At 37.8% G+C, this 20,471-nt stretch overlaps 5 protein-coding genes across 5 annotated transcripts; 2 read left to right on the top strand and 3 right to left on the bottom strand.

The window, feature by feature from the left end:
- The first annotated feature begins 15,281 nt into the window (after positions 1–15,281).
- LOC133843453 (isochorismatase domain-containing protein 1) lies at positions 15,282–16,160 on the top strand. Its single transcript, XM_062277023.1, has 2 exons — positions 15,282–15,759; positions 15,821–16,160. The coding sequence occupies exons 1-2, from the start codon at positions 15,535–15,537 to the stop codon at positions 16,091–16,093; spliced, it is 498 nt and encodes a 165-aa protein (XP_062133007.1). The 5' UTR covers positions 15,282–15,534; the 3' UTR covers positions 16,094–16,160.
- A 355-nt stretch (positions 16,161–16,515) lies between these two features.
- Positions 16,516–17,193, bottom strand: LOC133843454 (larval cuticle protein 4-like). The gene is made up of 2 exons (XM_062277024.1): positions 17,074–17,193; positions 16,516–17,011 (listed from the first exon to the last, which is right to left on the bottom strand). Exons 1-2 carry the CDS (start codon positions 17,083–17,085, stop codon positions 16,637–16,639), a joined length of 387 nt encoding a protein of 128 aa, XP_062133008.1. The 5' UTR covers positions 17,086–17,193; the 3' UTR covers positions 16,516–16,636.
- A 99-nt stretch (positions 17,194–17,292) lies between these two features.
- On the bottom strand, positions 17,293–17,888 carry LOC133843455 (uncharacterized). The gene is made up of 2 exons (XM_062277025.1): positions 17,726–17,888; positions 17,293–17,665 (listed from the first exon to the last, which is right to left on the bottom strand). The coding sequence occupies exons 1-2, from the start codon at positions 17,735–17,737 to the stop codon at positions 17,372–17,374; spliced, it is 306 nt and encodes a 101-aa protein (XP_062133009.1). The 5' UTR covers positions 17,738–17,888; the 3' UTR covers positions 17,293–17,371.
- Positions 17,889–18,027: 139 nt separating this feature from the next.
- On the bottom strand, positions 18,028–19,304 carry LOC133843450 (uncharacterized). Its single transcript, XM_062277018.1, has 2 exons — positions 18,350–19,304; positions 18,028–18,279 (listed from the first exon to the last, which is right to left on the bottom strand). The coding sequence occupies exon 1, from the start codon at positions 19,202–19,204 to the stop codon at positions 18,479–18,481; it is 726 nt and encodes a 241-aa protein (XP_062133002.1). The 5' UTR covers positions 19,205–19,304; the 3' UTR covers positions 18,028–18,279; positions 18,350–18,478.
- Positions 19,305–19,370: 66 nt separating this feature from the next.
- Positions 19,371–20,462, top strand: LOC133843451 (NADH dehydrogenase [ubiquinone] 1 alpha subcomplex subunit 8). Its single transcript, XM_062277019.1, has 4 exons — positions 19,371–19,632; positions 19,845–20,020; positions 20,081–20,171; positions 20,232–20,462. The coding sequence occupies exons 1-4, from the start codon at positions 19,504–19,506 to the stop codon at positions 20,361–20,363; spliced, it is 528 nt and encodes a 175-aa protein (XP_062133003.1). The 5' UTR covers positions 19,371–19,503; the 3' UTR covers positions 20,364–20,462.
- The last annotated feature ends 9 nt before the right edge of the window (positions 20,463–20,471 follow it).

A 20,471-nucleotide genomic window follows, 5' to 3' on the forward strand; every position in this document is an offset into this window, starting at 1 on the left:
TTAGTATAGTATAATCAAGTCGAGCAAACAATTCTTCAGCGATCTTCAGCTTGTGCTTTGTAGCATTTTTATTGTCGCCGACAGTTCTGGATAAATCTCCCGCTGTTTAAGCGTCAAATGTATTTTGTGATTTGCTAGTTTCGTTATTTTTGCCTTGCACCTGACAGCTTCAAGTGCTCAAGTCGCTATCGTTGTCATAAGATAGAGAACAACATATACACAGTCATAAATATGTGCGAGCAAAGTGCTCAGCAAGAGGATATGAGTAAGAGAGGGAGGATGAGGAGGAGGAGGAGGAGGAGGGGGAGGTGCATAAATCGTAGCATATGCTCGTACATCATAAATGTAGGCGATGCCTAAAACAAGTTTTCAAATTGCACATGGAAAAAGGTTTTTATGATGCATTTAAAACTTCTTGATTACGCGATGCGCAGCTATCTAAAGCTATGCAGATATTACGTATACATACAAATATGTATTCATGTGTGTGTGTGTGTGTGTTTGACTGACAAACCACTTGAATGCTACAAGCATGTAACTTATTTCATTTCCCTGCAAGCAAAGTTAATTTAAAGTTGCGCATACACGCCAACAAAAAAAAGAAGTGAGAAAGACACAATCAAGTGTGCACGACTGTGAGATACGTGTTACCCATTTTCAATAAAATGATATTCTGAAAATATACTAAATATATACTAAAATGGTATGCAAATATAGTACTACACTTAAAATTTACCATAAAATATACCAGATTGTCAGCCAAGATCCGATAAAAGTAGGCATTTTTTGTCATACAAAAATATTTCTTCATTAACTTCTACAATTTTTATCTGATCGCAAGCAAATTTTCAGCAATCATCAAGACTATATTATCGTGAGTCGAAGGGCCCAGCAGCCAATACTTTATTTTCTATTAAATGTAGTAATAAATATTACATTTAGTATAATAAATAAATAAAAAAAATAGTATTGTATGTACCAAAAACTTGTTATTCGATTTTTATCGATTTTCGGGGGCGAAAGTGGGGGTGGCAAAAAACGAATACAAACTTCAACTGCGAGCAAAAATAACAAATGCTGTGGGAAAAGAATTATATGTCTATTTCTTAAAGTTTTTGAGATACTGTGTTTCACACGGACGGACGGACAGAGAGACAGATAGACATGGCAATATCGTCTCGGCTGTTGACGCTGATCAAGAATAAACATATGTATCTAGGGGTGGAAGAGGCCTCCTTCTGCCTGTTATATATATTTCCTGGACACAAAGTTATAATACCCTTCTACCTTATGGGTAGAGAGAATAAATAGAAGACATAAGTTGTGAATTCCTGAAGCACGACGTAATGATATCCTTTGCTTTTGGCGTTGCAAGTAGCCAAAGTTAGGCAGCAGCAGCAGTCAAGGCTTTCGGCACTCGTAAATTTGACAGTCACTTGCCACTCGTGCCTGTGGCAGCAACCGCTGTGCAAGCATCTGTATCTTGTATCTACAGCTAAATGTATGTGTATCTGCAGACGTAGATGTAGTTGCAGTTGTAGTTGTAGTTGTAGTTATAGTTGTACTTGTAGTGGCAGTTGTAGGCGCAGTTGTAGCTGAAGTCGCTGTAGTTGTACTCGCATCTGCAGCCGTATTTGTATCTCTATCTGTATCTGAATCTGTCGTCTAATTGGCCTTTTTATGCACACGAGCACACACTCGACATCATTTCTATTTCCAGGGCCATTTCCGTGCCAAAGCAGTTTATCACTAACTATGCACATTCAGTCTCGTCCTCATCCTCATCCGCGTCCTTTGCTCGTTTGCCAGCAATTGAATATTACGTATACGTAGCGTGCGCCGCTTTAGCCCGCAGCAGCTGCTGCTGCAACGGCAACTGCAACAACTGCCTGCCACTGCATGGGGCCGTGCCACAGCCGCTGGCTAACGACGCTGCTTGACAAAACGTGCCGCACAGTCACAAAGCACAAGTCCAGCCTACAAACAGCAGCTGGAGAAGCAGCAGAAGCAGCAACGGCAACGGCACCCGCATCCGACAGAGCTTTTGACTCTGGCGTGGCATGGGAGTGACATCAAGTGGAGTCCGTCTCTCCCGAACCGGGTTTCCTGATGCTAATGGGCAACGCACAGCACATCGCGGAGTGGCGCGGCATCCTTGCCGCATCCTGCCAATCCTGCCATATGCGACGCGCTTAACTTGTTGGCTTTAAGTGTCAGCGTTGAGCGTCGTTCAGCTTTTCAGTGCGAGAAAGCTGATTGCAGAGTTCCCTCCTCCCTCGCTACCCCCTCTCTATCACTCTTTTTTGATCTCCCTCTTTTTATGCAGCAGTACTCTGTGGTGCGTAAAGCGACTGGCGTTTCATTAGTTCCATCAGCTCAGGCTTCAGACATTTGACAGCTCTCTTCTTATGAGATGTTCCACAACTTATTTGCATTCAATGCAAATTGGCTTAATTGGTAGTTCTAGCTGGCTTAATGTCCCAAAGAAGTGACAACTTGCCAAAGTATTCATTTAATTTCATAAGAGTGAATAAAGCGAATAATAGATGATATAATGAAATGGCTATTGATTTCAACAATTAATAAAAGTAGTTTATAAGTTGGAAGGTATTTAATAACAAATTTAACATACTTGTTGTGCATTATTAAAATGCATAAACATAATTTAATATTCTATATAAAGTATTTAGTTAATTCAATAATATGTAACTTATTTTATTAAAGATTAGTAATCACAGATAACAGTTTTAATTGAATTATGACTTACGCTTCTTTTACGATCGAATCGACTTTTTTTCTTATGGGTTTTTACATTCGACCTGAAAAGAAGCGCTGTTTGTTGGTTCAGTGGATATGGGGCATTATGTATATAATTGATAAATAAAAACTACTTTATTCAATGAGAATTGTATTTAAGCTCTAGCAAATGTTATTCATATAATATATTCATTTAATTTTATAATACGTTACTACTTAGAGTGAATAATAAAAAATATAAGTGAATGACAATTTATTTGGTTAATTGGCTTTTTTGTGTAATGAAATTTTCTATTCATTATTCAACTTAATTGTATGCAGATTTGTATTAATTATAATGGCTTACTAAAATCAATTTAATTTTTCATTTAAAGTATTATTTTAATATAATATTATAATATAAAACTTCTTTAAATGAATAAACACAATCACATACAATACCTATTTACGTGGTTAAAAGGTAAAGCAAATATACTTAATGTGATGAGAATTTCTATTCAAAATTCCACAGAATTGTGTGCAATATTTAATTGCACCGTCAACATAATATAATATCTCATTTGAAGTATTCATTTAATTTAATAATGTGTAAATACTTAGAGTAAATAAAGTGAATAACATACAATAAAATATGAATATGGTGAATGTGGTTAATTCATAAAACAAAACTATTTTGTGTTATGAGATTTTCAATTATTTATTCAACCTAATTATATGCTATATTTCATTGCATAGTCAGCAGAATTTAGTAACTCATTGAAATTTAATATAAATAACTTAAACATATGTAATTGTATTCTATAAATTTAATTGCATATTCAACAATATAATATATTCCTTTGAAATTTCATATATTTAATTACAGTACGCAGAGTATTAAAAGGGGAGTAAAAAGGCAGATATAAATAATGTTTATAAATTAATATAGTTGAGCTTTAGTTTCATATAGTTTTGCAATTAAATAATTTATCTATATTTGTTTAATTTAATATTTGTCCTAATTATTGTCTGATTCATATATCTGCCCTTTAACGAATTGACTGTCAATTAAAAAAGAGAACAATACAAAATGTCATAATATTTACAGACAACATTTCAGTAAAGTACAGTTTAACAATTTAGTATGAATTGACAGACATGTGATTGCAATTGTGCATTATGAACTATTTCTGTGATGACATTCATAACAATAATAATAAACAAGAAGAAAAAAAGCAATGATTGCTCTACTTTGATAAACAGGAAATGACAGCTTCGTTAAAGAAATAAGTTTTCTATCTCTACGTTATATCAAGCTTGATGTATTGTCTTGAAACGAGCCTACAACTTAATGATGTGTCAAGAAAAACAAGTAAGAAAGCTAGAGTCGAGTGTGCTCGACTGTGAGATACCCATTTTGTATAAAAGCAAAATAGTAAAAGCAAAAACAAGTATTATACTTGAAAAATATACCGATCGTCATATTTGGTATATCACTGAAGTACTGCATTCGAAATATACCATAGAGGTATAAAATATATCAGATTTTCAGCCAAAGTAACTAAGACCTAAAGGCAGTACGCGTAATTTACCATACAAAAAAAAACTGAAACCCATTTGAGGTATATCGGTGAAGTACTACATTCGAAATATACCATAGAGGTAAACATATACCAGATTTTCTAAAACCTGATCTTCTTTCCTTTCGGCACAAAGTTATAATACCTTTTTAACCTATGGATGACGGGTATGGAAATAAAGAAGCTGCTGCTGCTTCAGGTGCCATTTATAAATGAAAAAATCGATAGTAGAATTGTGTGTGATAAATTGCAAGTGACAGTTTCACTGAGGGAAATGACTTTGGCTTTAATGCGTGTGGGAGACAGAAAAGTGCAATTGTCTTTGTCCCATCATTAAATATGCAATTCGCTTGAGGCTAAATACCAAGTTGTGTTATTTCACTACTTGCCCAAATAAACTTGGAAGCTGTGTTAGTGTTAGTGCTGAATATTAGAAATTCTTCAGGCTGCCCAAGCACAATTGAACACAATAAGGCGACAGCCTCATTAAATGCTGTTGTCGATGACAACAACAACAGCAACAACAACAGCAACATAAACAAGAGCAAAGCAAGAAGAAAGGCCAAAAACTTGAGCGCCTGCTCATGTTCATTGTTCGACAATAAAAAGGCTGTTGTTCATTTTTATGGAGTAACGCCTTCTTGTGGTGCTCAGGATGCCAAGCGATGTCACAAGCATGCTGCTAGACAGAGGAGAGGGGGAAAGCGCTGTTCAAGACGCCATTGTTGGCCATACACCGAAAAACAAAGGCAACAACGAGCAAGCGAGAGAGAGCAACAACAACAATAAGCACTTGTTGTCGTTTAGCTCAGCCGCAAACACACACAGTCAGAGAGTCAGAGAGTCAAAGTCGGAGCTTGAGGCAAAGCCACAGCAACGCACACAGCTTCAGCTTGTGGAAGGAGGCAGAGGAGGAGGAGGAGGAGGAGGCGGAGGCGGAGGCAGAGTTGAGTGTGTGACGCACATAATGAGTGGCAGTCCTGCTGCCTTGCCTCGCACTTCGTCTGCTCTCAAGCTGAGAGCATAAAAAGTTTATGAATATGATGGAATAATTAAAACTTGGCGCCAATTTGAAGGGGCACGCGCCCATTTTGGCGTCGCGTCGCTGCGTAGGTGGCACAATGTCAACTTCAAGCCAAGCGGCAGCAACAAAAACAACAACAAGAAACAACTACTTTAACATCGCGACACGTGCCACGCCTACACCTGCTTTGTTCGCCTCTTTGCGTTTGGGCACTTTTGTGGCCTTTGGTTTTGGCCTTTGGCTTTGAGAGCCCCTATTTTTCGGGGCCTTTGGGCCTTTTTTTTTTTGGGACTCCTATGAGCACCTACAAATTTTTCTTTCGTATAAGCTGCTTCTTACTTTTTTGTTTTTGTTTTTGTTTATTTCTTCAACTTGTTTTGTTTTTGTTGTTGTTTTCCTTTTTTATGTAGATGCTTAGCAAAGTTTTTGTTTTACTTTGCTTTCGTTTTGCTTTATTCGTACCCTTTGCTTATTTTTTTGTTTGTTTGTTGTAGTTGTTGTGTTGTAGTTGCTTGTCTGGTTTTTAATTATGCAACATTAATTAAGACATGGATCGGCCCTTAAGGCAGCTTCTGCTGCTGCTGCTGCTTTAAGGCTCTGCAAACACAACTGAATAAGACGTCGTCGCGTGTGTTTGCTCAAGCGCATTTGCCATCCTCTTCTATCTCTCTATTCAGGTGAGTAGTGTCTCCAGCTTACACACACACACACACACACATATACACATACATGCTTTGCTCTTTGGCTGAGCGCATTCAAAGGATAATTATGTGCACATTTATCATGGCCCCAGACTGGGCCAAGTCTCTGGGTGGCCACTCAAAGTGCATTGGCGCAGCGTCATGTCAACAGCAACAGCAACGGCAACAGAAGCACCAACAACAACAACAACACTAACAATAACAGCGACAACAACAACAAGAGGAGGGTGAAAGTTTATTTGCTGCTAAGCAGCCTCAGAGTCAAACGCAAACACGGAAATGCGCTCAGCATTTGGTTCAATGAACCTCAATGGGCCACAGAAAGCCAAAAGAGATGTGCAAGTTGAGACGCACAGTGGGGAGCAAACTGCTCTGCACAGTGGGGTACGCAAACCAAAAAAAAAAAACAAATATAATAGAAAATGGAAAAAGTTTTTGTCAGTTATAAAACATTTATGGCTAAGGAAAAACAGCAAAAAAAGCAAAATAGTTAAGTAAAGTACGCCAGCCTTGGGAATGCAAAAATGCAGCAGAGACTGCAAAAAACAATTTGCAAAGCGCCAACCAAATAATTAAATAAAATAATGTCGAATATTAGAAAAAGCAGAGTCTAGAGAAGAAGAATTGAATAATTTAAAACTTTTTTAATTTAATAAGCAAATACTGGCATTGCTTGATTTCAAGAATAAAATAAAATGCGGTTTACACAAACAAAATTCAAAATTCAAAATTCAAACAAAATTCAATTACCAAAAATAAATACTTACGTATACGTAATACGTTACGTGATACTCATAATGCATTTTAAAGAATGGTGAAAATCGTTTTATTAATTTAATTAATTTTATTAATTGCAATTATGTTAGTCTTATAACCATAGTAAATTTCTTTTTGGCAAATAATTTTTTTTAATGAATGATAAATTGCGACGCCAATTAAACAAAAATTCAATTTTCAATTGAAAATATTTAGTAATGAAGCTAATTAAGGAAATATTCTCAGAAAATAATTATCAATTTAAGTGAAATTGAGATAAAGAAATTTAAAACATGTACAATAAGATTAAGCTTTCTTAATGCTCGACTGTGAGATACTCGCTATTCATTTTTAATGAAAACAAAGCAGTTATTCTTAAAATACATTAAATCAATATATCGCAAAAATACTAAAATACCGATATATCAATATATTTGGAGTGCATTGCAATATTGCAAGAGTGACATATTCAAAATATACTTAAATGTTCCAAATGAGCGTACTAAAATATACCAGATTGTCAGGCAAAGCATACAAAAGTATTTCTTAAAAAACATATACATTTTTTATCCGATCGAAAACAAACTTTCAGGAATCATAAAGATTGTAGTTATTATTGTATGTACCAAAAACTCTACCATGAGTCAAACCCGATAAAATTCAGGTTGAAAAACATAGTAATAATAACAAATAATCAATATTCATACATATATCAAAACTATAAGAAAAAAAGTATTTTATATTTTTCAATTAAAGAAGCTGAAATTCAGAAATTCAGTCAACTAAACAAAAATACAGTTTTAAAAATAGTAAAAAAAAAAAATGTTAAAAGTAGTAAAAACTTTAACATAAATATGAACCATAAATTGCTCGCCACTTTATTCAGCCATAAAATGCAATCGTTGGAAGAGCGATAATTTTGATGCATTGCACTTTGGTTGGCATTTGTTTGATTTCGCTCAGTGTACGCTTTTCTTAGCTTAGCTGAGTTGCAATCTGAGGCTTCCAATTTGCCAGTTGGCAGTCTGAAGACCGAAGACGAAGAAGTCTGAAGCACTTTAAGTTTCAGCATCATGTTTTAACTGTCTGTTGCTCTTTGTAGCCATAAAAAAAAAGGACGACAAGCAGATGCCGTCAAGAGTTACGACAACGACCTGGCCTGCTACCGTGGCTCTCTTGACTGTCTTGACTTGGCCAAAGGATAGCATACGGGAGCAAAAGAATGCGAGATGCGAATGCGAGTGCGAGTATAATATATTTCTCAGGGCATACGGCAGCATATGGCAAGTAGTTTATTTAAGGTGAGCCCCAAGCTCACACACACAAACACCGCCACCGCCACCGCCTTCGTCTCCGCCATCATCTTCGCCTCCATCTCCGCCCTCGCCTTGAACGAACCACATGGACTTATAAATTTGGGAAACTTGAAACTCGAATTTGTTTTATTTGTTGCGTGAGCTACGCAACTGAAAAGTTTACAACATAATCCAAAGTCCACAAAAGAGTAAAAATAATAAAAAAAAAGGAAAAAAGAAGCTGGCCAAAAACTTGTGTGTAGCCGCCCATCACCTCTCGCTCCACCCTCAATCTAGCTGCTGTCTAGAGTGCGTCTCGTGTGTAGGTGTAGCAATAAGTTTTATGTTGCAAGTCCTTTTTTTTATACTTTTCTCATGTGTGGGAGAAGGCATGACGAATGGGCAAATGGACAAGTTTCTGCCTCTTGACATTGCCACAGCCTGGAGCACACAAAAGTGTGGCGCACAAAGTTAGAATTGCAGCCAGCAAAAGCTTGGCTCACTTGCTTCGCAAAGTCAAAGTGGCGCCGGCATCAAAACATGTCAATTTTCAGACGAATGCATCGACAATCGTTTGTGTGTTTGTGTATTTGTGTGTGTGTAGAGTCTTGTCCTTTGACAGCGCGCTGAAAAGCCAAAGATTTTCATCCAATTTGCAAAAGTGGCGCGTCGCGTTACCCATACGCCACGTTGCCCTTGCCATCCATTCTATTGCCTCCCTCTCTCGCGCTGACTTGACTCGCTGCGACATGTGAACACACCGAACATGGGCGGGAGTTGGGGATTCGTTTGGAAACTGGCGATGGCTCACGTGCCCGTTGGCAAGTCAAACATTACAACATTACGCGCTTTCCAATTCACCTGTGAAAATCATTTTCTTTTTTTTTATTCTTGTTCTTCTTGTTTCTTGCTGCTGTTGTTGTGCTGGCAATGTGTGGATTTTCTTTTTTATTGTGTTGAATACCCTTTGTCTAAGCTCTTAAATTGGGTTGTATTTGATTTTTGTTTGCAGGTGATGTTTGCTATTGAAGCTGCTATATTTTGTAATTGGTAATTTAATGTTCTTTATGAATTTTAGACTAAAATTGTATGTAATAAACACCTTTTGGGATTTCAATTGAGTACAGGGTATCTTGTAGTTGTTAGCTGAATACACCTCTGTAACCGCTGTTGTATGCGTTTGTCGCGCTCTCTTTTGTTTTTATACTCTTACGTAAAGTATTATTGACTGGACATATCATGTTTAAGACATTGGAGGCATTGCGAAGTAAATGCTTCAGAAAAGATATTTGTTGATTTCTAATTAGCAAGATGATGATTATCAAATTATGTTATTTATATTTCTTTAGTTGTAGCTTTTTAATGTGTGGTTCAATGGAGTATGAGTATGAGTAATTAGTCTGATTTTTAGTAAGCCAAAAATGATAATAAACCTTTTTAGTCAATAAATAAACATATAATATAAAAAACGCAGAAATATGAAATATATCTAAATTGAAAAGGGCATTGCAAATATTGAATTTAATTCTGACTTAATTCTATTTAGTTTCTAATTAACTGTTTTCATTAAATCGAACTAACTACTTTGACAAAATCTGGAGCAATTGAGAAGATGGGTATTCTAACTTTGTGTCTGCAAGAAATATAAGTAATAGGCAAAAGAAGGCAACTCCTACCCTATAAAGTAAATATATATATTCTTGATCAACGTCAACAGTCAACACGATATAGACATATCCATCTGTCCGTATGAAATACTGGATTTAAGAAACTTTATGAGATAGAGATATCATTCTTTTCGACAGCATATGTTTTGTTTGCACACAGATCAAGTTTGTTTCAAATTTTTGCCTTATTTCCACCCCCACAAATCGACAAAAATCGAATAGCAAGTTCATCTAGTGTGGCGAGTTTTGGTACATACAATAATACGAGTAACTATAGTATTTAAGATAATTTGGTTGCAATCAAATCACTCAAAACTGTAGAAGTTAGTTAGTTAGAAGAAAATACCTTTGCATTCTAAATAAAATATTGCCTACTGCAATCGGGTTTCAAGAAGAATATCAATTTTAGCTGCTTTGAATGACAATCTGGTATATTTTGTATTCTTTGGTATATTTAAAATGTAGAATATATATTCTACATTTTAAATATACCAAAAATATATATATATATATATATATATATATATATATATATATATATATATATATATATATATATATATATGTGGTATACTTTTGGTATATTGGATTTATTGAAAATGGGCATCGGGTATCTCGAGTACACTCGTCTGTAGCCTTCTTACTTTTATAATTGCTTTAATGTTTTTAAAATATACGTGTTCTTATGTGAAGAATATTTATTTAATATTTTACGAATAATATATATTTAAATGAAAACACATTAGTTTTATATTTAGATCACTTAATAGAAAGCTAATGTGTTTTCATGTAAATTTATATATTATAAACACTTTTTATATTATATTATATTTGTATTAAAGGACATTCAGTCTTCGCCTGGTACAAGAAGATGGCAATTCGTTTTTGTTCTTTCTTTTTCGGTATGTTGAATTTGCCTTGTCAAACGTTGAAGCAAACGTGACAAGCATTAGCTACAGAAGCTGCCTACAGAAATGCCAGCATGTCCTTATACTTATATACGCACATATAAAACTGTGAAAGGGGGGAGATCTGGGAACTGGGAACTGAGAACTGGTAACGCGTAACTCGTAACTCGTAACTGGGAACTGGGAACTGTGTGGAACCATCAACGTGCGTAGTTTGGCATATCAGTTGGTTGCCAATTTGAAAATCGTTGATATAAACTCAGGATGAGACATCGACGGAGTCACGTTGAAGGGGTGACATGTTAAGCTCACCCAAATACAAATACAAATACGAATTTATATATGTATACATAGTATATGGATCGTAATCCAATGTAATATGGCGAAATATACGCGAACAATAAGATATACAAGGGAACTGTTTATGTACAGTTTGTAAAGAGTTTTCGCACAAAACTTTCGAGCATGCATCAAAAGTGGCAAATGGGGAAAACAAAAACGAAACGAAACGAATTTTGCCATTTGACATTAGAATTCATATGGCAAAAAGTCACATAACATATTGTGCAAATAGTTGATGCCTAGAGCACAATATGCAAATGCAAATGCGAAAAGGGAAATGGGAAAATGGAAAGATGGGAAACTGGCAAAATGGGAAATCGCAATCGAAATTAAATGGCATTTGCTTATTGTGCAATCAAGAATTACTACAAGTAAACTAGTTGTAACAATTGTGTCGCATTTACATTTCATTGAATAAATTGCATCAAATGCTCTCGACAAGAGTCTCTCTCTCTCTCTCACTTACTCGAATATAACTACGAAATCGAGTGCGAGTTGCGTCCTGAGTGAGTGAGTGTGAGTGAGTGTGTTTGTGAGTACTTGAATACTGTAAATAAATGCCATAACATTTGCCCCCTTTTGCGCTTGAGAAAGCTTTTGCCATTTTCTAAAAGTTGTTGACTGTAGAAATCACATAAAAATTCACCCACACACACACACTAATACACAGACACAGCATATGGTGTGCATGTGTTGCAGACAATGCGAAACAAAAACGTCGCATTTTCGATTTTACTTACTTAAATTGTTTTTCCTTTTCATTCCAACGAGCTCAATTTCCAAATTTGCCCAACAAATGAGTTCGAGTTGTTCTTATTGTTGTTGTTCTTATTGTTGTTGCAACTGAAAATTTGTTGTGGCAATTGAGTCAACTTATTATTAGCATTATCACCTCTCCGATGCCAACCTGTGCCAGCCTCTCTCTCTCTCTCTGGGATGAGCTGTAAAAATTGCCAACGTCTCGTGTAAGGACAATAAAAGCAAATAAAAAATGCAAATTACTCTCGACGCATTCAAGCGAAAATGGCGATGAAATTGAAAACCGAAATGGCTGCGACTAGCGTGTGGCGCTATGAATACAGATAGCTACATATATATGCACTATATACATACAGTACACAAACACACACACACAAAGCACTATGAGCACTATTATATGTGCGTATGCACAAGTAAACTACACTATAATGGACACAGATGTGTTTGCTAGAAGTGGGAAAGAGACTCAATAGCATAAATGCAAACTGTTATACGCACAAGACATAGAGCGAGTGTACTACTAGCATGTTATATAGTTTAATGCACTATCAACACAGCTAAACGTACTGTTATACTTGACTGCAAATTTAACTATAAAATCAAACGATGGATTTAAATCCTTTTTTATAACATTGAATTGTTGATATGCAAGTTTAATTGACTTAAGGAATATATTTGTATATTATGATAACTATTAAAATTTAGAATGCGTATTCGTTATACAATTAAAGTGTTTGCTAGCAATGGGGAAGAGAGTCAATAGCATAAATGTTAAAGCGAGAGTACTAATATGTTATAAAGGGTTATATCACTGCTGAACGAGCTGTTATACTTGATTGCATATTTCACAATAAAATCAAACGATGAATTTAAATCATTTTTTATGGCATTGAATTGTTGATATGCAAGTTTAATTGACTTAAGGAATGTATTTGTATATTATGATAACCATTAAAATTTAGAATGCGTATTCGATATACAATAAATCATTTATTATAAATGTGTTTGCTAGCAATGGGGAAGAGCCTCAAAATCATAAATGTACAAGCGAGAGTACTAACTAATGTTATACTGTGTAAATCGCTGCTGAACGTGCTGTTATACTTGATTGCATATTTCACTATAAAATCTAAACAATCGTTATTATGCAAGTTTAATTGGCATGCTATAATTTAAAAAATATATTTGTATTATGATATATATTATGATAACTACTACAATTTGGACTGTAAATCTATTTAAATGTGTTCGCTAGCAATGGGAAAAGTGAATTAATAGCATAAATGCAAACTGTTTATGATGACTACTATAAATTCGACTGCGTTTCAGTTATTCAACAAAACTATTTCAATTTGAAATGCTTACTCAAAATATAACAGGCTTAGAGCGAGGGTACTACTAGAAGTTTATACTATTAACACAGCTGTACGTGCTGTTATACTGATGTGCATAAATCAAAGCCAAATTTAGCAACTGAGTTCAAGCTCTAAAAATGCATTAGTATTTATTATACTAGTTAAAATTAAATTGGCAAACTAAAATTTAAGGCATATACTATATGTTTATATGACTACTATTATAGCCTTGAATGCGTATCAGTTATACGATATAACTATTTAAATTGCTTAATGCTTGCTAGATAATTTGTAATTTTCATACTATTCATACAGCTGAAAGCTTCGTTATATTTTACTGCACATTTCAGGGAAAATAGTAACGCTGAAATTTTCAGTGAAATATAACGACGCTTGAACGGTTTATGCTGTATTAAATTCTTATTACGTTAGTTCTATTAAGATGGTAAAATCTAAGAGATTATTAGAGTTCAGATTGTGAATTAGATATACATACATTAAAACGATATCAAGTTGTGCCATCGGAATTCTGTAAGTAAGTACAGCTGTGAACTTTGAAATAGCAGTGCAACGGAAACAAAACTAAATAACGGTATTTTGTTTCACATTCCTTTTTGTTGTTGTAAAATAGAACATAAATACTCTATATATTACTTACCAGAACTATATCGCAACCTTTTTTTCTAAATATAAGTTTTACAGAAGTAATCCGTAATGCAAATCTTTTAAACTACAAATTGAATTCTACATCAATAACGCAGCTTACATTTTGAGTTTGTCAACAAGAATTCGCACTGTAGCACTATCTCTCTATAGAGTCAAAGGTAAGTGTATTATTGTGCAAATGCCAAAAAGTGGCAACAAAAATCAAGTGTTCATATCCAGGTCGAGTGCAAACTTTCACAAGAGCAGATCCTTTTGGTTACACGATTTTGAGTGGTTCATTCAGTTTCGGGCTTTTTAAAATTGCAACACCCGTAACTTTCGGCAAGTCATAAAATATGTATCCAAGCAGGTGGATGGTTAACGGTAAAGCTACGCCCATTTAGCCAAAATCCAAAGGCAAAAAAAAAGGTAGCGTAAATTACTGAAATATGCATGCGATTCACAAAGACGACAGCCAAAGGGAAATGGAAAATAGGAAATGGGCAACGGGCAACGGGCAATGGTCATTGCCATTCCATTATCAAGGCGTGGCATGTGTCAAGGAGTAAGAGAGAGAGCTGCTTCTATACGCTATGGCAAACTACGTGTTTGGCATGCGAAAGTTAACCAAAAGCAGTTCACATTGCTCTGCAGACAGTGCGTGAGCCAATGGGCAATGGGCAATGGTCAATGGACATTTGGGTCTCTGTTCGGTTTCTGGGTTTTGTGGTTTTTGAAATTGCACGCATTTGATTGCGTTATTGAAATTGACTGTGGCTTCATTACTATAATGCCTTGCTTTTTGGGCGGGAAATCCGGGCAGTCAGGCAGGCATTCAGACTGGCAGGCCGTCAGTCATTCAGTCAGTCAGTCAGGCGATTGTGCGTACTTGTATTAAGGAATTCAATTATAAATGCCCCCAAACTGCTTACATACTAAGGCATAAGGCACAAGGCATCGAGAATATTCTGAGGGCCACACAGCTGTGGGCTGAGACTGAGACTGGGGCCGAGTCTGAGCTTATGAATATAAATCTGCTACCTGTGTGCGGTTTCACTGGGTCTACACAATTTAGTTTAATTGCCACGTGGGGGTTTGAGATCAACGGCCCTAGTTGAGTGGCATCAAATGGCTGCCTGCACACACTTGGCTAGTGGGTCTGGGATTTGAGATTAGTGCCGTCTGGTTGATAAATGTTGACTTTCGGCCTACGGGGCGTATGCGCTATATGCCAGGCCTGCTCGCCCGCCTGCTGTGCTTTTAATTAACTGTCGAGGCTTAAGTGCCGTCTAATGCATTTTACGTTCAACTTAAGTATATGCAAAACAGCATTAACGACTTATGAAAATCAATAAAATTCAGGTAAGTTGATAATTTTCGTAAATTTATGTTAATTTATTTGCTCTTGCAACGCGATAGCTCATATCGATAAAACTCGTATAATCGATATTTCGGTTGCGATCTGCAATAACCGGTTCGTCAGGGCAACAGCTGTTTTTGATAAAGCGGCAATCGATAATCACAACACTTTGTGCCGAGCAGCTGAAGAGTAAAGTGCATTTATTGAATACAATTAATTAACGAGAAAAATGGCTTTACGACGCTGTCACCTGAACCCGAAGAAAACGCTTTTCCTGCTGTGCGACATACAGGAAAAGTTCCGCCCCGGAATGCCGCTGTTCGATAAAATGGTCAAGAATGCTGACAAATTGGCAAGTGAACTTTGAAAGCTGCTTATCGAAGAATGAGATTAAGACAGATTAAGCATGTTCGATTTACAGACGAAGGCGGGCAAAGCGTTGGATGTGCCCTTGATTGTCACCGAACATTATCCCGAAAAACTGGGCAAAACAGTTGCCGATCTGGATGTGTCGCATGCCAAGATCGTCCTAGGTAAAACCTATTTCAGCATGATGACGCCACAGGTGAAGAGCGTTATCAAAGACATCTTCGGCGAGAAGCCACAGGATGTAGTGCTCTATGGCCTGGAGGTAAGTAACCCCAATGTAACACCTTTAACCCCTTAATTAATCTTAATCTCTCACTGCACAGTCTCACATCTGTGTGGAGCAGACTGCAATTGATTTGCGGGAACAGGACATTAATGTCTACATCGTGGCTGATTGCTGCTGCTCGCGTCTCAACCAAGACAGGGATTTGGCCCTGGAACGTTTGCGTCAGGCTGGCTGTGTGATCACCACCAGCGAGAGCGTCATTTTTGATCTGGTGCGTGACAAGAACAATCCCAAATTCGATGCTATTCGCCGGCTGGTGAATACCACCTCAGTGGACATGGAGCTGACACGCAATCCCGCAAAGTTGTGAGACATCATTTGTGTATTTGTGTCTCGATTCCAAAACAGAATTGGGTAATAGAATTAATATGAAGTTTCACATGGATGTCAATTCAATTGGGACAAAAGCAACGTAAGAATGGCTTCTGCGTTAAAGATGCTTTTGGAATCACATTAAGTTGTCGCTTCCGTAACATTCTGAAATGGCGCCCATTTCAGGGATGTACAATGGACTCGTCGCATTTGAATTTAACATTTACAATGGCCTCTCAATGGCCATCATCCCATCCGGCTGCCTTTCCCTTTCCTCCCTCCATCCTGCTTAATATGACAATGCGTATTTTATGGACTTGCTTTGCTACACACACACACACACACAGAGAAGGGTTAGGGTTAGAGTTAGGGTTTCTCACTCTCCCAAGCAGTCGCTTTGCATTGAAATTTGTGTGGAAATCTTGCGTCGTAAAGTTTTATTTTTATGTTCAACTGATGGAGACGCATCCAATTGCAATTGAATGTGCGAGAAATGGGGAAATGGCTGCAAATGGAGCTGAAGCTGACGCTAGCCAGCCACCTAATGCCTGCCATGTCCATGTGGAAGCTGTGGCAGTGGCTCCTTGCGTGGATGCGCTTCAATGTAGGCCAACGCCTTCAGAATGGCCTCAGGTGTGGGCGGCGGTGTGGGAAGCGAGTCGCCATGTGGATGATAACCGTTCTCGTCAGCCGTGTAGGACACCTCAATGGGCAGACCCTCCTTCGACACGAAATGGAACTGACCATGCACATTATTGTGTTCATCGCCCTCCTCCTCGGCACCGATGCCGTTGGTGATGTCGAACTTATAAGCGAAGTTGCCGTGGCCATCCTCCTTCTTGGACTCGTGCGCCTGAGCATGTGCATCATCGTCGTGGGCACAGCTCACTGCGATCAGCAGCATCACAACGAAGACCTACAACGACACCGAGGGGGCGTGGCAATTAAGTAGGCATCGGCTGCTTGAAGGCAACTTACGTGTTTGTACATGATGAGTTGGGTAAGGCAACTGTTGGTGGGTCAGTGTCAGGCTCAAGGTATTTATACCGATCCCAACTGAACCAGTTGTATGTATTAGCACGTCAATATTAATAATTTTACCTGTATTTTACAGGCATATTAATATGCCGATCGGTACTTAATTGAAGGCTTGCAACCTCATAATTTAGAGCCTCCCGAAAAATAAATTGTGGCGCATTTTGTTGTTGTTATTGCTGCTGCTGCTGCTGTTCGATTTCAGTATTTTATTGTTTATAAACAAGACTGTTAATTACAATTACGCTTCGTGCACATCGGCATGGAAACCCGAGGCATCAGCTCTGTAGGTGACACGTACGGGAGGCTCGCCATCTCGGCCAGGCAATAAGTATTCACCCTTGATGCCATTCACATCACCCTCGGAACTCTGACTGATGCCATTGGTCACTTCCACCTGACTCTTGAAGAGTCCCGCTCCATTCAGATTCTGCTCGTTGACCTCCTTGATCAGCGTCGCTTGTGGTTCCTCGACAGCATTGACGTTGGCCAGGAGCACCGCAAGCAGCAGGCCAGAGATGCAGACGAAGAGTTTCTGTTCGAGTATAGAAATGTATTAAATTCAAGAGAGGTTTGAGTACGCTTCAACACTCACATGATTCAACATTTTTTTCTTTTTGTTCTACGAATTTCAACAAATATCAGAGGGGCATCCGCTTTTTATACCCCAGAGCTGCAAAAGTCGCTGCTCCGGTTCACAAAACGAGTTTTAATTAATCGCTGCTAATGATTTGCTTAACCAATTGATATATCAATTTGCATAGTTTAATCCAAGTTGCTCTTAGCCATGGCTTAATGCCGACCACTCTTCACACTCCGTCTCGCCGCTGTCTGGCGCTGAAGGGCTCGACAATTTATTACCAAAAATAGATTTTACGTACATATATTTGTTTTAAATTTTATTTTTTTTGGCGTAAACAAGTTTAGTTTAATTTCGGTAATTTATAGTCCGTCGCAATTGATTTTAAGCGAGTGTTAAATTTTTGTTTAAATGATTTCAGGTGACTTTTTAATAAGCTTCTTTTCGACAAGGCTCTTTTAGCTGTTTGTAAGCAAAAATAACGTGTAATTGTTTGCCTACCATTTCCACTTTGGTAATGCTTTATTTAGCAACAAGTCCAAGTCATGCAAAAATTCATTTGGACATCTCTGTTGGATATGAATTTGCGCAGTCAGTGCTGCATTTGAAATTAGACTAATAAACAAACGTCACACTCACATGATTCATCAAATTTGTGTGACAAATAGAAACTTGTTTTAATTAATCAGTTCGCTAATCAATTTGAATATGTATCCAGGACTCAATTTACACAAACAAGAATTAAACTCAAAACATGCACAAAAACTATTATAGTGTCTTGGGATGCTCAACTGTTAGCGGTTTTTTGGATTCCTGTGACTTAACCTTCCCCATTAGCTCCCGATTGGTCAGAAGCTTGGCAATGCCGCTAAGAAACTTGGCTTCCTTATGAACGGCTGGCTCAAGTGATTCTTTCTTTTCATCCTTTTCGGTTTGCTCATTACTTGCACTGGGTATAACCGAAGGATATAACTGAGCCACTTGTCTGTCAATATCGGCACTTTCTTCAACCTGCTGACCATTCGATACTTGTTGACTGCGTTTATTGTAAAACTGTTCATAGAACTTAGATGCTTCGTTGCGCACCGATGTCTTCAGTTTATCCATGTCCCAACCCACGCCCAATTTAGATTTGATTTTATCTGAGATGCCTGCAATGTCGCTCGACGCGAAGAGTGAGCGAAACATTTCACCAAGATCGTTGCCATTTTCATACTCGTTAGTTCCCGACATTCGTTTAGCCTTCTTGCCCAGGTCCTTGCGGAACATATCAAAATCTATTTGTGGTGCTTTCAGGTAACCGCGATTCCTGAGATACACAATGGGTGAATTCCAATTTGTTATCAAGTCCTTGACAATCTCCTTCACAGAGCTTTGGTATTTCAGCGTTTTAATGTTTCTATTAGACTTTTCTACGTGATTCCCACTGGGCAACGAAGCACATGCGCCCAGCAGTGCAATAAATAGCAACACAGTAAACACACAAGAGTTCATTTTTCTACAAAGAATTTGCAATTACATTTATAAAAATGGTTATATATTTTATATTTTTTGAATCTTGCGCTGACATTTACAGCTATCGATAGCAAATGAAAGTATCGAATAAGCGAGCTATCACAGTTGTCAATCGCGATGGCGTCAAACGGTTATGACAATCGATAGCTCGATAGCACGATAGGGAAACAGCTGTTGTATAGCTGGAAACGAGATTTTTTTGTCTCGTAAAAACTAACAATTTGCGTATTTGTTTCAAATTTAAGCCTTGAAGCTACGGGCGGCACAACTGCAACGCAATGGTCATCACAAGCAACACAACGCTGCCCGAGGAATCGGAGCTGAACGTGCAGGAGCTAAACTTATCGTCGGCCGCACTCCGAGCTGGCTCTTTTCACTTAGGCAAGCAATGCGAGAATGCCAATAATGTTAGTATACCGCTTAATACAAATAGAAAATAACTGAACTCTACTCCAGCCAAGGACAGTGGTACATCACAAGTGTGTTTAATTCATTTATGAACACAGTTTGCGGCTAAAATTCAGCTAGAGTCAGTTATATAACCTAACCTCAAAACCGATGTTCGATTTGTTTTGTTTACGTTTTACTTTGGTGCACTTTGTGTGTGTGTGTGTTGCAGGAGTTTATGCTATGTCGCCAGGAGCTGGACGATCCACGTGCCTGCCTGGGTGAGGGACGCGCCGTGACCAGCTGTGCCCTAGACTTCTTCCGCAAAGTCAAGAAATCCTGTCACGAGGAATTCATGCAATACGCCACTTGTCTGGACAAGAGCAGCGGCACAATGGCCTTCAGCCAGTAAGTAGCATCGATTCTTAATCTAAGTGCTTACCATGCTCATGCTTAACTTTGTTTCAGTTGCCGCAAGACTCAGGGTGTCTTCGACAAGTGCATGAAGGATAACTTTGACTGGGATCGTCCCTCCTACGGTTACTTTGCACGTGCCAAGGTGAGTCTAAAGAAAACTATTTAAAATCGTCATATACTAAATATAATTTATGTTTCACAGGTCCACAAAACGGCCCGCGAGGAACCAAAGAAGGAGGAAATCGCGGTATATCCCGATGCCACACCCGGACTGCCAGCCGATTATCCAACGCCACCAGCCAAGTATGGTTCACGCTTCTTCTGGCTTGAATAGATGCGATGCGTTACGATGCGGTCTGCTTAGTGTAATTGGAGTGGCTGATTGCCCGACTTGTAATTTACAACATGCATAAAATCTTGTTTCCATTAGTAATTCAATGCA

The sequence above is a fragment of the Drosophila sulfurigaster genome, chromosome 3 (assembly GCF_023558435.1).
Source record: "Drosophila sulfurigaster albostrigata strain 15112-1811.04 chromosome 3, ASM2355843v2, whole genome shotgun sequence".
In the NCBI taxonomy this organism is placed as follows: domain Eukaryota; kingdom Metazoa; phylum Arthropoda; class Insecta; order Diptera; family Drosophilidae; genus Drosophila; species Drosophila sulfurigaster.

Bases quoted from the DNA above. Each gene is read 5' to 3' on its own strand.
- LOC133843453 (XM_062277023.1), top strand. From the start codon at position 15,535: ATGTTCGATTTACAGACGAAGGCGGGCAAAGCGTTGGATGTGCCCTTG. The intron at 15,760-15,820 runs GTAAGTAACCCC...CTCACTGCACAG, and splicing joins TAGTGCTCTATGGCCTGGAG to TCTCACATCTGTGTGGAGCA.
- LOC133843450 (XM_062277018.1), bottom strand. From the start codon at position 19,204: ATGAACTCTTGTGTGTTTACTGTGTTGCTATTTATTGCACTGCTGGGC.
- LOC133843451 (XM_062277019.1), top strand. From the start codon at position 19,504: ATGGTCATCACAAGCAACACAACGCTGCCCGAGGAATCGGAGCTGAAC. The intron at 20,021-20,080 runs GTAAGTAGCATC...ACTTTGTTTCAG, and splicing joins GGCACAATGGCCTTCAGCCA to TTGCCGCAAGACTCAGGGTG. The intron at 20,172-20,231 runs GTGAGTCTAAAG...TATGTTTCACAG, and splicing joins GTTACTTTGCACGTGCCAAG to GTCCACAAAACGGCCCGCGA.